The 16,657-nt window shown below is 45.4% G+C and overlaps 1 protein-coding gene across 1 annotated transcript; it reads right to left on the bottom strand.

Annotated features, from left to right (window-relative positions):
• Positions 1-14,598: 14,598 nt before the first annotated feature.
• Positions 14,599-15,153, bottom strand: LOC118904233 (transmembrane protein 217-like). The gene has a single exon (XM_036870151.1). The coding sequence runs from the start codon at positions 15,151-15,153 to the stop codon at positions 14,599-14,601; it is 555 nt and encodes a 184-aa protein (XP_036726046.1).
• Between the last annotated feature and the right edge of the window lie 1,504 nt (positions 15,154-16,657).

Raw genomic sequence — 16,657 nt, 5'->3', positions numbered from 1 at the left:
AAGCGCAGAGTCTTAACCACTGGACCGCCAGGGAAGTCCCTACATTCTTTTTTTTTTTTAATATTCTTTTCCATTATGGTTTATCACAGGATACTGAATATAGTTCTCTGTGCTCTACAGTAGGACCTTGTTGTTTATTCATTCTATATATAAAAGCTTACATCTGCTAACCCCAACCTCCCACTCCATCCCTTCCCCAATCCCCTCCCCCTTGGCAGCCACCAGTCTGTTCTCTATGTCCGTGAGTCTGTTTCTGTTTTGTAGATAGGTTCATTTGTGTCATATTTTAGATTCCATGTATAAGTGATATCATATGGTATTTGTCTTTCTCTTTCTGACTTACTTCACTTAATATGATAATCTCTAGTTGCATCCATGTTGCTGTGAATGGCATTATTTTGTTCTTTTTTATGGCTGAGTAGTATTCCATTGTATATATGTACCACGTCTTCTTTATCCGTTCATCTGTCGATGGACATTTGGTTGTTTCCATGTTTTGGCTATTGTGGATAGTGCTGCTATGAACACAGGGGTGAGTGTATCTTTTTGGATTAGAGTTTTGTCTGGCTATATGCACAGGAAGGGATTGCCTGAATCATATGGTAACTATATTTTTAGTTTTCTGAGGAACCTCCATGCTGTTTTCCATAGTGGCTGTATCAATTTACATTCCCACCAACAGTATAGGAGGATTCCCTTTTCTCCACATCCTCTCCGGCATTTGTTATTTGTAGTGTTTTTAATTATGGCCATTCTGATGGGTGTGAGTTGGTGCCTCACTGTAGTTTTCATTTGAAAAGTGCTTCATCTTTAAGAAGATTCGTAGGAAAGAGCTTTTGACCAGTACAGGTCTCTGATAAATTTTAGATCATTTGGCTAAACTGGGTAAGAAATTAAAGAATCCTAATGGAAGACCTGATGGCTTCATAAAAAGTTAACTAAAGGATTGGTTACTGAGTGAACTGGTGAATATGGTTATAATTTTTATGGTTTTTATCTGGAATATTACTGGTTTTGATCCGTGCTTTCCAGATATAGGGAAGCCTTTTCCTCAAGTTAGTTATGACTTACAGCAATTTGGTAAACTACACCTGTGGGTAGAATTGAGATATTTTTGTTTTCTCTCTGCCTGGTCCCCACAGAAATTGGAGACTCTTGGGTTCTGAGCAGCCTTATTAGGTGAATGGGAAAGACTCTTCTGGCAGGTGCAGGAATCTTAATATTTTGAGGACCTCTAGAAGAGAGAAATCCACTGAGGCAGGGCCTTATGGCAGGCTTTTGGCCTGCTCTGATCATTATTATTCCTTTCCGTCTACTAACTTTGTGTTTTGTTTGCTCCTCTTTCTCTAGTTCCTTTAGGTGTGAAGTTAGATTGCTTTGTTTGTTTGTTTTGAGATTTTTCTTGTTTCCTGAGGTGGACTTGTATCACTATAAACTTCCTTCTTAGAACTGCTTTTGCTGCATCCCATAGATTTTGGATCATTGTGTTTCCATTTTCATTTGTCTCCAGGTATTTTTTGATGTCCTCTTTGATTTCTTCAGTCACTCATTGGTTGTTTAGTAGCATATTGGTAGCCTCCACGTTTGTGTTTTTCACAATTCTTTTCTTGTAGTTGATTTCTAGTCTCATACCTCTGTGGTCGGAAAAGATGCTTGATATGAGTTCAACCTTTATACATTTATTGAGACTTGTTTCATGGCCCAGTATGCGTTTTATCCTGGAGAATGTTCCATGTGCACTGTAAAAGAATGTGTATTCTGCTGCTTTTGGATGGAATGTTCTATATATAAAGTCCATCTAATCTAATGTGTCAGTTAAGGCCTGTGTTTCCTTATTGATTTTTTGTATAGATGATATATCTATTGATGTAAGTGGGGTGCTAAAGTCCCCTACAATTATTGTGTTACTGTCAATTTCTCACTTTTTATTTATTTATTTATTTTTAGCTGCATTGGGTCTTCATTGCTGTGTGTGGTCTTTCTCTAGTTGTAGCAAGCGGGGGCTACTCTTCATTGCAGTGCACGGTCTTCTCACTGCAGTGGCTTCCCTTGTTGCGGAGCTCTAGGTGCACAGGCTTCAGTAGTTGTGGCTCACGGGCTCTAGAGCACAGGCTCAGTAGTTGTGGCGCACGGGCTTAGTTGCTCCGCAGCATGTGGAATCTTCCTGGACCAGGGCTTGAACCCGTGTCCCCTGCCTTGGCAGGCGGATTCTTAACCACTGCACCACCAAAGAATCCCTCTCCCTTTATTTTGTTAATATTTGCTTTATGTATTTAGGGGCTCCTATGTTGGGTTCATGTATATTTATAATTGTTATATCTTCTTGTTGGATTGATCTCTTTATCATTATGTAATGTCTTTCTCTGTCTCTTGCTACAGTCTTTGTTCTAAAGTCTATTTTGTCTGGTATAAGTATTGCTACTGCAGCTTTCTCTTCATTTCCTTTTGCATGGAATACCTTTGTTCATACTCTCACTTTTAGTCTTTGTGTGTCATTAGATCTGAAGTCAGTCTCTTGTAGGCAGCATATATATGGGTCTTTTTCTTTTAATCCATTCAACCACTCTATGTCTTTTGATTGGAGCATTTAGTCCATTTACCTTTAAAGTAATTATTGATAGGTATGTACTTATGGTCGTTTTGTGTTTTCTGGTTGTTTTTGTAACTCTTTTTGGTTCCTTTCTTCTTCTTTTGCTCTCTTCCGTTGTGATTTGATGCCTATCTTTAGTGTTACTTTTGGTTCCCTTTCTGTTTTTTTGTGTGTGTATCTATTTTGGTTTGTGGTTACCACAAGGTTTGTATACAACAACATATATATATGATTATTTAAAGTTGATGATCTCTTAAGTTCAAATGCATTCTAACAATGCTGCATTTTTACTCCTCCTTACTCACTTTAAAATTTTTTTCACCTCATGTTTTACATCATTTTGTTTTGTGTGTTCCTTAACTACTTATTGTGAATAAAGATGATTTGACTACTTTTGTCGTTTAAACTTTCTACTATCTTCATCAGTGGTTGATCTACTACCTTTATGTTTGCCTTTACCAATGAAACTTTTCCTATCGTAATTTTCATATTTCTTTTTGTGGTCTTGTCTTTTCTGCTTAGAGAAGTCCCTTTAACATTTTTTATAAAGTCGGTTTAGTGGTGCTGAACTCTTTCAGCTTTTAGCTTGTCTGTAAAACTTTATCTGTCCTTCAAATCCAAATGATCTCCTTGCCGGGTAAAGTATTCTTGTTGTAGGTTTTTTCCTCTCATCACTTTGAATATCTTGTGCCTCTCTTTTCTGGCCTGCAAAGTTTCTTCTGAAAAGCCAGCTGATAGTCTTATGGGAGTTCCATTTTATGTAACTAATTGTTTTTTCTTGCTGCTTTTAAGATTCTCTCTTATCTTTAATTTTTGCCTTTTTAATTACAACATTGTTTTGGCATGGACCTCTTTGGGTTCATCTTGCTTAGGACTCTCTACGTTTCCTAGACCTGGATGCCTGTTTCTTTCCCCAGGTTAGGACAGTTTTTAGCTATTATCTCTTCAAATAAGTTTTGAGCCCATTTCTCTCTGTCTTCTCCTTCTGGGATCCCTATAATTCAAATGTTAGTTTGCTTGGTGTTGTCTCAGAAGTCTCTTAAGCTATCTTTATTTTTTTAATTCTTTTTTTCTGTTCAGCTTGGGTGATTTCCACTTCTCTGTCTTCCAGTTTGCTGATCCATTCCTCTGTATCATCTAAGCTACTGTTAATTCCTTCCAGTGTTTTTTGTAATTTCACTCATTGTATTCTTCAGCTCTCTTTGGTTCTTCTTTATATTTCTAACTCTTTGTTAAAATTTTCACTGTGTTCATCCATTCTTCTCCTGAGTTCACTCTGCATCTTTATGATCATTACTTTGAACACTTGACCATGTAGATTGCTTATCTCTACTTTGTTTAGTTCTTTTTCTGAGGTTTTTGTCTGTTTAAACATATTCCTCTGTCTCCTCATTTTGCCTAATTCTCTGTATTTATTTATTTTATTTTTCTTTCTTTTTTAAAAAAATCTGTGTTTATTTCTATGTGTTAGGTCAGTTACATTTCCTAATCTTGAAGAAGTTGCCTTATGTTAGAGATGTCCTACGGGCCCCAGCAGCACACTCCCCTCTGGTCACCAAAGCTATATGCTCTGGGGGTGCCCCTTATGTGGGTTGCATGGGTCCTTCTGTTGTGGTGGGGCTGAGCACTGTGGGCATGCTGGTAGGTGGGGCTGGCCCCTGGCCTTGTTGGCTGCCAGGCCCTGCCTCATGCTGTGACTGCTGGCCTCCTGGTTGAGGGGGGGTGGGTCCCAGGGCAGCTGGCTGCATGGCCTGGGGGCGGGTCTCAGGGCTGGTGCTTCCCTCCCCCCATCCCCAGTGCTAATAGACTAGAGAGAGGACTCCAAGATGGTGCTTGCCAAGCACCAGTGTCCTTGTGGTAGAACAATCTCCCTAAAATGACTTCTGCCAGGTCTATGTCCCCAGGGGGAGTCCCAGTTGCCTGCTGCCTCTCTGAGAGGCTCTCAAGGTCAGCAGGTGGGTCTGACCCAAGCTCCTTTCATATTACTGCCTGTGCACTGGAACTCAGAGTGTGTGAGATTTCGCATGTGCCCTTGAAGAGCACAGTCTCTGGGGAATTCCCTGGTGGTCCAGTGGTTGGGACTCCATGCTTCCACTGTTGGGGGCCAGGGTTCGATCCCTGGTCAGGGAACTAAGATCCCATAAGCTGTGCTGCCAATAAAAAAAAAAAAAAAAGATCAGAGTCTCTGTTTCCTACATCCCTCCAGCTCTCCTGAAAGTAAGCCCTGCTAACCTTTAAAGTCAGATGTTCTGGAGGCTCATCTTCCCAGTGCAGGAACCCCAAAGTGGGGAACCTGATGTGAGGCTTGAACCCTTCACTCCTGAGGGAGAACCAGTGCTGTTGTGCTTGTCCTCCCGTTTGTGGGTCACCTACCCATGGTGTGGGTCTTGGCTATACAGTATCTCTTCCTCTTCTACCCATCTCATGGTGGTTTCTTCTTTATATCTTTAGCTGTAGAAGATCTTTTCTGTTAGTCTTCAGGTTATTCTCATAGATAATTGCTTTGTATATAGTTGTAATTTTTTTTTTTTATTTTTTTTATTTTTTTTATTTTTTATTTTTTTTTAATTTATGGCTGTGTTGGGTCTTCATTTCTGTGCGAGGGCTTTCTCTAGCCGTGGCAAGTGGGGGCCACTCCTCATCACGGTGCGCGGGCCTCTCACTATCGCGGCCTCTCTCGTTGCGGAGCACAGGCTCCAGACGCGCAGGCTCAGCAATTGTGGCTCACGGGCCCAGCTGCTCCGCGGCATGTGGGATCCTCCCAGACCAGGGCTCGAACCCGTGTCCCCCGCATTGGCAGGCGGACTCTCAACCACTGCGCCACCAGGGAAGCCCCTAGTTGTAATTTTGATGTGCCTGTGGGAGGAGGTGAGCTCAGGGTCTTCTACTCTGCCATCTTGGCTAGGTCTCTCACAACTAATGTTCTCAGCTGTCAGCTTCTCCTCCTACCTTGTGAGCCCCTCAAGGGCAGGAAAGCAGGTCTCATTCATCTTTATACCACCAGCACCTTTCTCAAGATCCAGCACAAAGTCCAGGTCCAATGCACGTTTGCTGAATTGACCAAAAAATGGGAGATTTCTTTCAGTGGTGGAGGGGGAAGGCTGCTCTGATTCCCTTAGGCTGAATTAGTTCTACCTCTGCTTTGCTCCCCTAATGCTTTCCTTGAGCCTCACACAGTGGTTATGATTAACTGCAGGCATCTGGAGCCAGGCTGCCTGGTTAAAGTCCCAGCAGTGCCACTTTATGTGTGACTCTAGAAAAATAACATAACCTTCCTGGGCCTCAGTTTCCTCATCTGTAAAATGGGGAAAACAATACAATTTACTTCATAGCATTGTTGTGAGAATTAAATGAGTTCATTCATTTGAATCAGGACCTAGTAAACACTCTATCAGCATAAGTTAGTTTGGTCTATCTATCTATTTATCTCTACTAGATTGTCAGCACCTGAAGAGAAGCTTTACATTTCCCTTGGTGCTTTTTGTACAAGACTTGCTCAAAGTAGCACTCCATAAATATGCTGACTTTAATTGGCAAGTCACCTGGATATCCATACCAGTATCATTTCCATATCTGGCTAGCCTAGTAATAAAGGGCAGGTCAGTGAACATCTAACCAAGTGTAACTTACTCAGGGAGACACAGCCAAAGGAAACCAAGCCTGACACATCTATTCAAATTCTTTGAGCAATTTATCAAGCATGGCAGACAAAAGGAAACTTGTGGACTTGTTTATTAAGATTGTCAACAATTGTTTGACCAAGTTCGAACTACCCTGAGTGAGGAAAAAATGTTTTGTTATGAATATGAAGTTGGCTTTGCCCTGGAAAACAGCAAGTAGGGTTAGATGGGTACTTCTCTGTTTAAATGTGGGGTATGCCAAAGTGGAGAGCCGGGTTTCACAAACCCGCATATAACTCAGAACCCCTTATAGCTGCAGGAAACCAGAGACCTTTCCAGGTATTTGAGGCAAAAAGGGATTGAATAAGGAATTGGTTCCTTCTAAATCTTTGGAAGGGTACAAGAGGCTTTGTGCTAGGCCTCTGGGATGACTCCTGAAATAACACTGCTGAACCTGCCTGCCAAGAGAGCTGCTGCCACCGCCCCCCTTGGGAAGGTGGGAATCAGGAGGCCACCTTTGGACTGTTGATTTCCAGAAAACACCACCACAATAGCAACCCAGGATCAGGAGGCTAGCTGCCCACAAGCTAGTGACCGAGCACTGGAACATTGCTGCAGAGAAAAAGGTTGACTCTACGACCTTGTTTGTCAGAAGCAGTCAAAGGTGGCAGGAAGGTGGCCTCTGCCTCACTTCTCCCTTCTCAAGTTCACAATCCATGTCCAGCCTGTAGGACCACAGCTGCAAGGGAGGCTAGAGCATTTGGTTTTAGCTTTCCCTTCTGAGACGAAGGAAGGTACTCTAGAGGGATTGAGAGGGATGCTGGACCAGTTGATTAATATATCCCCCATGCCCTCATTCACTGTGCTCCAGTCACTGGCTTTCTGGCTGTTGTCAGCACACACCAAACTTTTCTCCCATGCTTGGATCTTTGCATTTGCTGTTCCCTCTGCTTGGAATGTCTTTCCCACAGATCTTCCGAGTCCTGTTAAGCATCACTTCCCCAGAGTCATTCCTCATTCAAAGACCTCCTAGATGGCCTCACCTCCCTAGAGAGACATTCCTCATACAAAGACCTCCTAGATGCCCCTCTCCACTGGCTTGGGCCTGTTTCTAAAACAGTGACTCGCAAGAGGATGGAATTACTAGGCTAAGTCTCACTATCTGGGATAAAACTCTATTATATCACCTTGCTTTATTTTATTCCTAGTACCTATTACTAACTGAAATTATTATATATACTTATCTGTTCACTTGTTTATCACTTGTCTTCCCTCCTTAGAATGCAAGTTTCATGAGAGTAGGAACTTTATTTTCTTTATCCCTGTGGCCAACATCTAACATACCTGATATATAGCATGCACTCAATAAACATTTGTTGAACAAACCACTGAAAAATAGAGAGAACATAGCACTTTGGACTTAACCTCTGTTACCTGATTTATCATATAATATTGTAATTACTCCCTCACAGGCACTCTTCTTGGTTCAGAGCCAAGACTGCATCTTGTTTTTTTATTTTTGCTTCACTTCTTAGCATAATGCCCAGCAAATAGTTGACAAGCCCTGCATTTTGATGAATGGATAAATGAGAAAGAAGGCGTGAATGCACATGTTAAGGAAGCAAGGGTGTGTTTCAGGATGTAAGAAAGTGGGGAAGGAGGTGGCTATTGCAGAAAAGTGATTAAATGCTAAATAAAATCATCTCAATCAGGCCAGAAAATGCAAGAGATCCTCAGATCAGAGTGAGAGGCAGATGGGGTCAGGTTGAGTTCAAGGTAGCCAACAGAAGGCTCAGCCTGGGCAGAGGAAGATGCCAGGAGCTGAGAATCCTTCAAAACAAGCTGCCAAGTGTCTACTAGCAGACTTGATAGGATCTCTCGTTTCTTGGACACTTTTTTTTTTTTCTTGGACACTTTTTACAACTACTTTTTCGCAGTTCCTTTGAATGGGATCCTTTTGTCTCCCTAAAACTCTGAGAAGCAAGATGGCCGTAAGTTCCATTCTCCACATCATTCATAAAATACATCTTGTCAGTGTTGTGCTATGGGGCAAGAGAAAAACCAAACATCCCCTTTTAAAAAAGATGCATTCTGGAAATTTCCTGGCGGTCCAGTGGTTAAGACTCGGTGCTTTCACTGCTGGGGCCCAGGTTCAATCCCTGGTCAGGGAACTAAGATCCCGCAAGCTGTGCGGTGCGGGCAAAAAAAAAAGTGCATTCCAGTGTTGCCTCTCATTGGATAGATTTCTGAAGGGAAAAGGTAGCCTTCGTAGCAGGCAAAAGAAAATTTTAGAAAAATATAAAGCCTTAATAAGTTTTTGATCTTTTTATATCTTTAATATGTAAGTTATTTCTGACAATCACCAAATAATTGTTTAACTCAGCCTTTTACATATACACAAACGTGCAAACACACAACATACACAAATACGTACATTCACAAACACAGATACACAGACACACAGAATCACATGCACGAACACACAAACCTAAAGCGAAGCCCTTGTTTATGAAACAAAATTAATACAGTCAAAAGATATTTGTAAGACCTGTTTCCCACGGAAGAAAATCATAATTTATTGCATTTTTTAAAAAATTTAAGCATTGAAAATGGTAAAAATCTATTTTACTAACAACTGGTGAGGGGCCGAGGGAAGAGGAAGGAAGCTTAGGAGGGTTTCACCAGGCAGCTCGCCCTGTGAAAGGCTGTCTTGAAAAGTCAGGAGCTCAACCTTCATCACCACAGCAGCCTTACCTAGGGGCCGGCTCTCAGGGGCCCTCATTAACCACTTGCTGGGTGGGCAAGTTGATTGGAAAAAGAAAAGTATAGCATCAGTCTGTGCGTAGAGACTGATGATAGAAGAGACCGAAGAAAGGAAAAACGAGGGCTTCAAAGGCTGAGAATAGTAGCAATCGATGTGGGGACTTCCGGGGGAAAGAAAGCAGGGGGAATAGAGACCCAAGGCCCGGAGGAAAAAAGAAGTAAGACCTACAGAAATGTTTACACACCTTGAAACCAGTGGGGAGATGTCAACACGGAACGAAGTCTGTACTTCGTGGGACATTGGACTTACAGGTGACAGCAGTGAGGTGGGAAAGACGCTCGGAACTATTCAGTGGTTATATGCTTAAGAGCAAGCGCCTTCCGGGAGCAGCCAGCAGAGGCCGTGGGAAAAGGGGAGACGCTCTTTTCTCTGGGGAAGTTCGAGCCTGCTTGCTTCCTCTTGACACCACCGTTCCCCTGTGCAGAGACCCTTCCTTCACCCTGAGGTGGAAATGATGAATACGAGTGCACAGCTCTACTGTCCCAGGGTTTTCTGCACCTTCTCAGGCTCCCACCTTTCCATTTCCTCCCCTCCCTTCTCAGGGCTAAATCAAACTTTCTTCTAGGACTCAACTTAAAGGTCTCCTCCTCCAGGAAGACTTCCCTGACTCTCCAACCTCCTTCCTTCTGTGGCCCCCAGTGCTTCCCTCAATACCTATCATACTGGGTCCAAATGGCCCTGAATGACCCCCACCCCTCACTAGGTTGGGAGCCCCTTGAAATGTGGGCTGTTTCTTACTTTTCAGGGTATCCCCCCATTCCTAGCTCAGGGCCTGCTACACAGTAGATACTCAGCAAACCTAGTGAAGAAACGGAGGGCGGAAGGCCAGAGATCTTCACAGGGGTGGGTGACAGCTCTCAGAATATTGCCCTTCCCAGGGACTCCTGCATTGTTTGAAAGTCTTGTTTTAGGCTTGGTAAGGTGGCGCTGGGAGATGAGGTGGTGTTTCTAGTGTCAGCAGCTGGTGCAGGGAAAAGGATTAGGAAAGGAGGAAAGGGACAAGGAAGCTGATATTCTTGTATCCTTTGTGGGTATTTTCCCACGTGTAACTGTCTACAGTCTTCACCAGAGTCTCCAGAAGTGAGTGAGAGAAAAAAAGGAGTAGGAAGAGGAGGCCAAAAGAGCAGTAGTAATTTGCCCGTCACCAGCCCAGCTACCGTAAGCATCATTTCGAAAACAAGGAACAACAGGACATTCTCTTCTGCTGAGGGTGCAGGCCCATTCATTCCACAAATATTTATCGAGCACCTGCTATGTGTTGGGTGTTGTTCTCGGTGCTGGGGAAATAGCAATGAAGATAATATGGTGCTTACATTTTGGGGGGAGATAACTGTATTAGTAAGTCAGGTGATAATATGTGTTATGGAAAAAGTAAAGCAGGGTAAGTGGGTTAGAGAGGGGTGGTGGGAGGGACTGCTTCACATAGGTTGGTCGGGAAGCCCTCTGTGATGGCTTTTGAGCAGACCCCTGAAAGAAACAAGAGGAAGCCAGTGGACCCCTGGAGTAAGAACATCCCAGGCTGAAGAGACAGGTGCAAAGGCCCTGAGGCTGGAGTGTGCTGGGTGTGTAAGAGGAACTGCAAGGCAGCCAGGGCAGCTGGAGCAGAGGGAGGAAGGGCAGAATGGTTAGGAAGGAGATTGGAGGGATGACAGGGAACTGGATCACTTAGCACCCAACATTCTATGATGAGGACTCACGATTTTTCCTCTGAGTGTGGTGGGAAGCCCTGGCAGGATGTGAATAGCAGAGTAGAGGGAGGAACATGATCTGACTTAGGTTTCAACAGGATCCTTCTAGCTGCTGGGTGGAGAACTGACTGCAGAGGGAGCCAGGGTGGTGTCAGGGAGACCAGTTAGGACGCTGCTACTGCAACAGCCGGGGCAAAAGACAGTGACAGCCAGGGCCAGGGCAGTGGGAGGGGAGGGGATGAGAAGTGGTGGGATCTAAATGCGCATTGAAGGTGGGGCTGACAGGGTTTTCTGAGGAGTTGGGTGAAGGCTGAGAGAGAGAGAGAACCCAAGGATGATTCCTGGGTCCTTGACCTGAGCAACTGGAAGGGTGGAGGAGGGAAAGACTGGGCGTTAGGGCAGCTTTATGGGAGAAAAACCACCACAAGTATGGATCGCAACATGTTTTGAGATAGCTACTGGGCACTTGTATTACTTATTGACTGCTTTGTAATAAATTACCCCCAAACATAGCAGCTTAAGAGAACATGCATCTATGTCACAGTTTCTGTGGGTCAGAAACCCCGGCGCAGCTGGCACAGGTCCTCTGACTCAGGGGCTCTCACCTGCAGTGGAGGTGTCCAGCTGGGGCTGTGGCCCCCCTCAAGACTCGACTTGGGGAGGATCTGCTTCCAAGCTCACTTAGGAGGCTGTTGGTAGGACTTAGGTCCTTGGGGGCTGTTGGTTAGCAACGTCCTTCCTAACCATGCCAGCCTCTCCATCGAGATGCTCCCAGTGTGGCAGCTGGCCTCCCGTGGAGAGAGCGAGCAACCCTGAGGTCATCGTGGTTTTGTAACCTAATCTTAGAGATGACATCCTATCACTTCTGCTGTGTTTTATTTATTAGAAGAGGGTTGCTAGCCCAGCCTGCACTCAAGGGGAGGTGACGAGTGTGAATATCAATTGGCAGGGACCTTTGGGAACCATGTAGAGGCACCTGCCACAGCAAGGAGGCGACTGGACCAACAAGTACACATTTCAGGGAGAGGTCCAGACAGGAGCTGTCCATATGGGGGTTACCCATGACGGGCCTGAGCCAGGAGAGCTGGGAGTGACCCAGACAGAGAAGAGAAGGGGACCAAGGACTGAGCCTGGGAGCTCGTCAATGTGTGGAGGTCAGGGAGATGCAGAGGGACCAGCAAAGGAGATGGAGGAGGGCCAGTGATGTAGGTGGTGAATGGAGAGTGGTGGCCCTGGTGTCCCATAGGCCAAAAGAGAGACCTGTTTGCAGGACAGGGAGGGATCAGCTGGTCAAAAGCCATGGAGAGGTCTGGCAAGCGAAGGCTGAGCTCAGGATTGGGCAGCATGGAGATCAGCTTAACAAGAGCTGTCTCAGTGGAGTGGAAGGAGTTCCAGAGAGAATGGGAGGCTGGGAAGTGGAGATGGACAGAGCACTTTCCAAGGACTCTTGGTGTCGAGGCGCGCACAGCCTTGTATCTGAGGGCAGCAGGTAACTCTTAGTTGAGCTGATTCTTGGAACTCTGTTTCTCTCTCCACCCCTTCTACACACACACACACACACACACACACACACACACACACGACCTTCCCACTGCTACCGCAGCTGGGACAGGGGATTAGAACCCTGAAGTTGGCCTGTTTTGGTTTTTGTTTCTGGTACCAAGTTACACATTATGAGACTAGGGTGGAGACACATGCTGTTAATCCTGAGTCATCAGCTTGAGGTTCCCTAAATCCCCAAATCAGCCACCCCTAGAGGATCTGGTTTAGAAGGCAAACAGCACTAAGCAAAAGCTTATTGCTGACTGCCATCTGGTGGTCATTTTGGGACCTGGCCTGGATCTAAATCTGTCCCTCACAGGGTGGTGGGAAGAATTGAGCGAATTGTTAGAATACTACCTGGCACAAATTGTGTTCAGTAAAACTGGGCTGCTGTCATTATGCTCATGGTTTGGAGGAGCATGGTCAAAACAGTGTCCCTGACTTCACTCCCAACATTTTTTGAAGGAAAAGGAATTATTCTAAAAAGAGGTCCCTCTTCTTATCCTGGTAAAAGTAAGAGTGCTTCAGGGAACCAAGTTGGACAGTCATATAAGAAGTTAGATGATCTAGGGACTTCCCTGGTGGTGCAGTGGTTAAGAATCCGCCTGCTAACACAGGGGACATGGGTTCGAGCCCTGGTCCGGGAAGATCCCACATGCCACGGAGCAGCTAAGCCCGTGCACCACAACTACTGAGCCTGTGCTCTAGAGCCCACAAGCCACAACTGCTGAGCCTGAGTGCCACAACTACTGAAGCCCGCGCGCCTAGAGCCCCTGCTCTGCAGCAAGAGAAGCCACCGCAATGAGAAGCCCGTGCACCGCAATGAAGAGTAGCCCCTGCTCACTGCAACTAGAGAAAGCCCGTGAACAGCCAAAAGCAAAACAAAACGAACAAACAAAACAAAAACTATACAAGGTGGTAAATGTAAAGAGCTCTTATTAAAGGTGCTCTCCATTAGTTAATAGTAGTGGCATACCAGCTCTCAGCGCTGGGGATGTGTTGCTTTAAAATAGAGGTTCTCAACTGGGGGTAATTTTGCCCCCCAGAGAACAACTGGCAATGCATGGTGATATTTTTGTTTGTCACAAGGCTGGGGGATGCTAAAAAAAAAAAAAAAAGGCTGGGGGATGCTACTGTCATCTAGTGGGTAGAGGCCAGGGATGCTGCTAGACATCCTGCAGTGCACAGGACCCCCCTATGAGACAGAATTATCCAGTCCAAAATGCCAATAGTGCTTGAGTTGAGAAATCTTGGAACTTTTTTTTTTTTTAATTTATTATTTATTTATAAATTTATTTATTTTATTTATTTATTTTTAGCTGCACTGGGTCTTAGTTGCTGGGCGTGGGCTTTCTCTAGTTGCGGCGCGCGGGCTTTCTCTAGTTGCGGCGAGCGGGGGCTGCTCTTCATTGTGGTGCACGGGCTTCTCATTGCGGTGGCTTCTCCTGTTGCGGAGCACGGGCTCTAGGCGTGCAGGCTCAGTCGTTGTGGATCGCGGGCTCTAGAGCGCAGCCTCAGTAGTTGTGGCGCACGGGCTTAGTTGCTCCGCGGCATGTGGGATCTTCCCGGACCAGGGCTAGAACCTGTGTCCCCTGCATTGGCAGGCGGATTCTTAACCACTGTGCCACCAGGGAAGCCCGGAATTTTCTTAAATGGGGATTCTTCTTGCCATGTTATGAACCAACATGAGGAATTGCTTTCTGAACATAATGAGGAAAGCAGAGTGACGCATGAAGTTGGAAAGGGGGTCTACAGTTATACGCAGGAGTAAAATGAGGCTCCAGATTACTGTGCTCTGCGATATGGTAGCCACAAGCCAGCCGCATGTGGCTATTGAAACTGAAAGTAATTAAAACCGAATAAAATTTTAAATTTGATTCCTAGATTGTAATAACCATGTCCCAAGTGCTCAGTAGCCACATGTGGCTAGTGGACAGCGCAGATGTAGAACTGTTCCATCAGCACAGAAATTTCTATCAAATAGCACTGCTCATAAAGGATTCAGCAGAATCAGGCATCAGTGGGGCAATCCACAAGAGAAAAGTTAGAAACTAAGAATGTGCAGAGAGGAGGGTACAATGAGAGACAACAGGATACACCAATGAGATGGTTAAGTAAGCACAAAGGCGGTCTATAATTAAATGCCAAAACAAGTCACAAATACACATGTGTAATAACTGATCCATGCAACCCTCCCTCCCCCAAGGGTCATTCTTAAGCGCATAAAACTCGAGAACCCGGAAAAGGCAAGGAGAATCGGCAGAAGGCAGGCAGGGAAGGGGGAGCCACCGCTGGGGAGCGCCGTCCCTCTCTCTCCCTTCTTCCTGGCACAGTTTAGTTTAACTTGCGGTACAAGGTTCCCAGCCCGACAGGTGGCCACGAGTCAACTGTACTGACAGAGGAGCGTTTGCAGCGGCCTATCTTGCTTAAAGTCTTGAGGTCCTTGTAAAGGGAGTACGCATACTTGGTGACGAAGGGCAGACAGAAAAAGTGCAGGATCATTCGAGAGACCTGGAAAATCAAGTGCAAGTACTTCAGCTCCTTGAACTGCTCTTTGATGGTCCCGTTGGTGAGCAGGACCACGGAGAAGCTGAGGAGCTCATAGGTGATGATCCACATGGTGTAGCACAGCAGCCCCACGTAGTTGCTGATGTGGATGCAATAGAGGAACAAGGAGCTGACCATGAGGGTGATGGTGGATAGGCAGATGTTGATGTTCTTCTTGTAGGTCGTGACCCAAGAGACTAGCTCAGACTTTGTCTCCTTGTAGATGCTGAAGTTGTCCTCGTAGCCGATGTATGCAACCTCGTTCGCTTCAAAGATGAGGAACTGGATGGTGTTGAGGATACAGAAGATGCCCATCATGAAGGAGAACTTCTTGTCATTCATTTTATACTTGTTTTACTGGAGCATCGGCTGCAGGAAAAAAAAAAAAATTGTGGAGATACCTGACAAGAGGGCAGTGCTAGCCCAGGACAAATCCTCAAGCCACTAGATATAAATGGAAGAGCTAAGAGTAATAAGGGTATATAGACAGACAATGGGCTGGAAGTCAAGGGACACGGGCTCTGACCCTGCTCTGGCCTCACTAGCTACAGGTGAGCACATCACTGGGAAGTGAGGGCATCTCTGGCCTGGAATAATCTTCAGGTAGCTCTGCTCTTCCAGCGGCAGCCATGCTTTAAGGTGGCAAAAAGGGTACTCCTGTTGGTGTCAGGCTTGTGGGAATTAGGAAGTTCCTGTATCTGGAATAATGGTAGAGTCAGTTCTGGGCTCCTCTCTGGGATATTCGTTTCTCCGAAGAAACACATTTTCTCAGAAAACTAGCATGGCTCCTCAAGGGCCTAGAATCATCCCTGACCTTCCCCTCGGCCCCTTTTTCTTTCCTTCCAAGCCCTTAAAAATGTAATTTCCCTGAGTTACTCCCTGGGTCTGACCCAGAATTGTCCCAAGTCACAGGATTCAGCCAGCAGTGAATGGAATGGGGGAAGGTTTACGGATCCAAGGCTGACTATCTCGTTTGCCCAGGGTGAAGGTGCCACAACGATAAGCCAGGTCGTTCAGGCGACAATCCAGCATGCAGACCCCCAGCTGCAACCTAGGTTAGACCTGAACTCTAGAGGCTGGCTCCAGCCAGGGTGGAGTCGCCTAGCACCCACGCAGACCTGTTGAAGATATTTATGGTGGAGGGCCCAAGGCTGTGGTAGGGCGGGCCCTGGAGCAACCGTCCCTCCCAGCTCAAATCGCCTTCTTACTGACTCCCAGTTCGGAGAACTCCAGAGCAAAGCTGCCTCCTCTTCATTCCCCACACTGGCCAGCTACCACTGTGAGGGCAGAGGGAGGGGGAAGAGTTACACATGAGGGGAACATGTGCAGGCCTCTGGCTGATGTGTTTCCAAGGAGGGACAACCAGTTGGAAGCTTGGCATGGTTTCCTTCTAAGGTCACTGGACCGGGCTCCTCCTCAGTCCTGTCAGAGCCCAGATAGGCTGCCATACGCCTCCCTCCAGCCTTCTCCTCGCTCACTCTATCAATCCCAAATATTCTTTTTTTTTTTTTTTTTTGTCAGTAGCAATTGTTTTATTGCTATGGTAAAATATACATAACATAAATCTTACCATTTTAACCCTTTTTCAGTGTACCATTCAATGGCATTAAGTACATTCATACTGTTGTGCAAGCAACACCACCCCCCACCTCAACTTTTTCATATTCTCCAAGAAAAACCTCTGTACTCATCAGACACTAATTCTTCCTCCCTCGTCTCCCGCCAGCCCCTGTTAATTCTACTTTCTGTCTCTATAAATCTGACTACCTCTAAGTACCCCATATAAATTGAATCATACAGTATTTGTCTTTTTGTGTCTGGCTTACTTCACAGCATAATCTTTTCT

Source organism: Balaenoptera musculus, chromosome 11, assembly GCF_009873245.2.
Source record: "Balaenoptera musculus isolate JJ_BM4_2016_0621 chromosome 11, mBalMus1.pri.v3, whole genome shotgun sequence".
NCBI classification, from domain to species: domain Eukaryota; kingdom Metazoa; phylum Chordata; class Mammalia; order Artiodactyla; family Balaenopteridae; genus Balaenoptera; species Balaenoptera musculus.
This window is presented reverse-complemented; position numbering and strand designations above follow the sequence as displayed.

Excerpts from the sequence above, each read along its gene's own strand:
- LOC118904233 (XM_036870151.1), bottom strand. The coding sequence starts at position 15,153 with ATGAATGACAAGAAGTTCTCCTTCATGATGGGCATCTTCTGTATCCTC.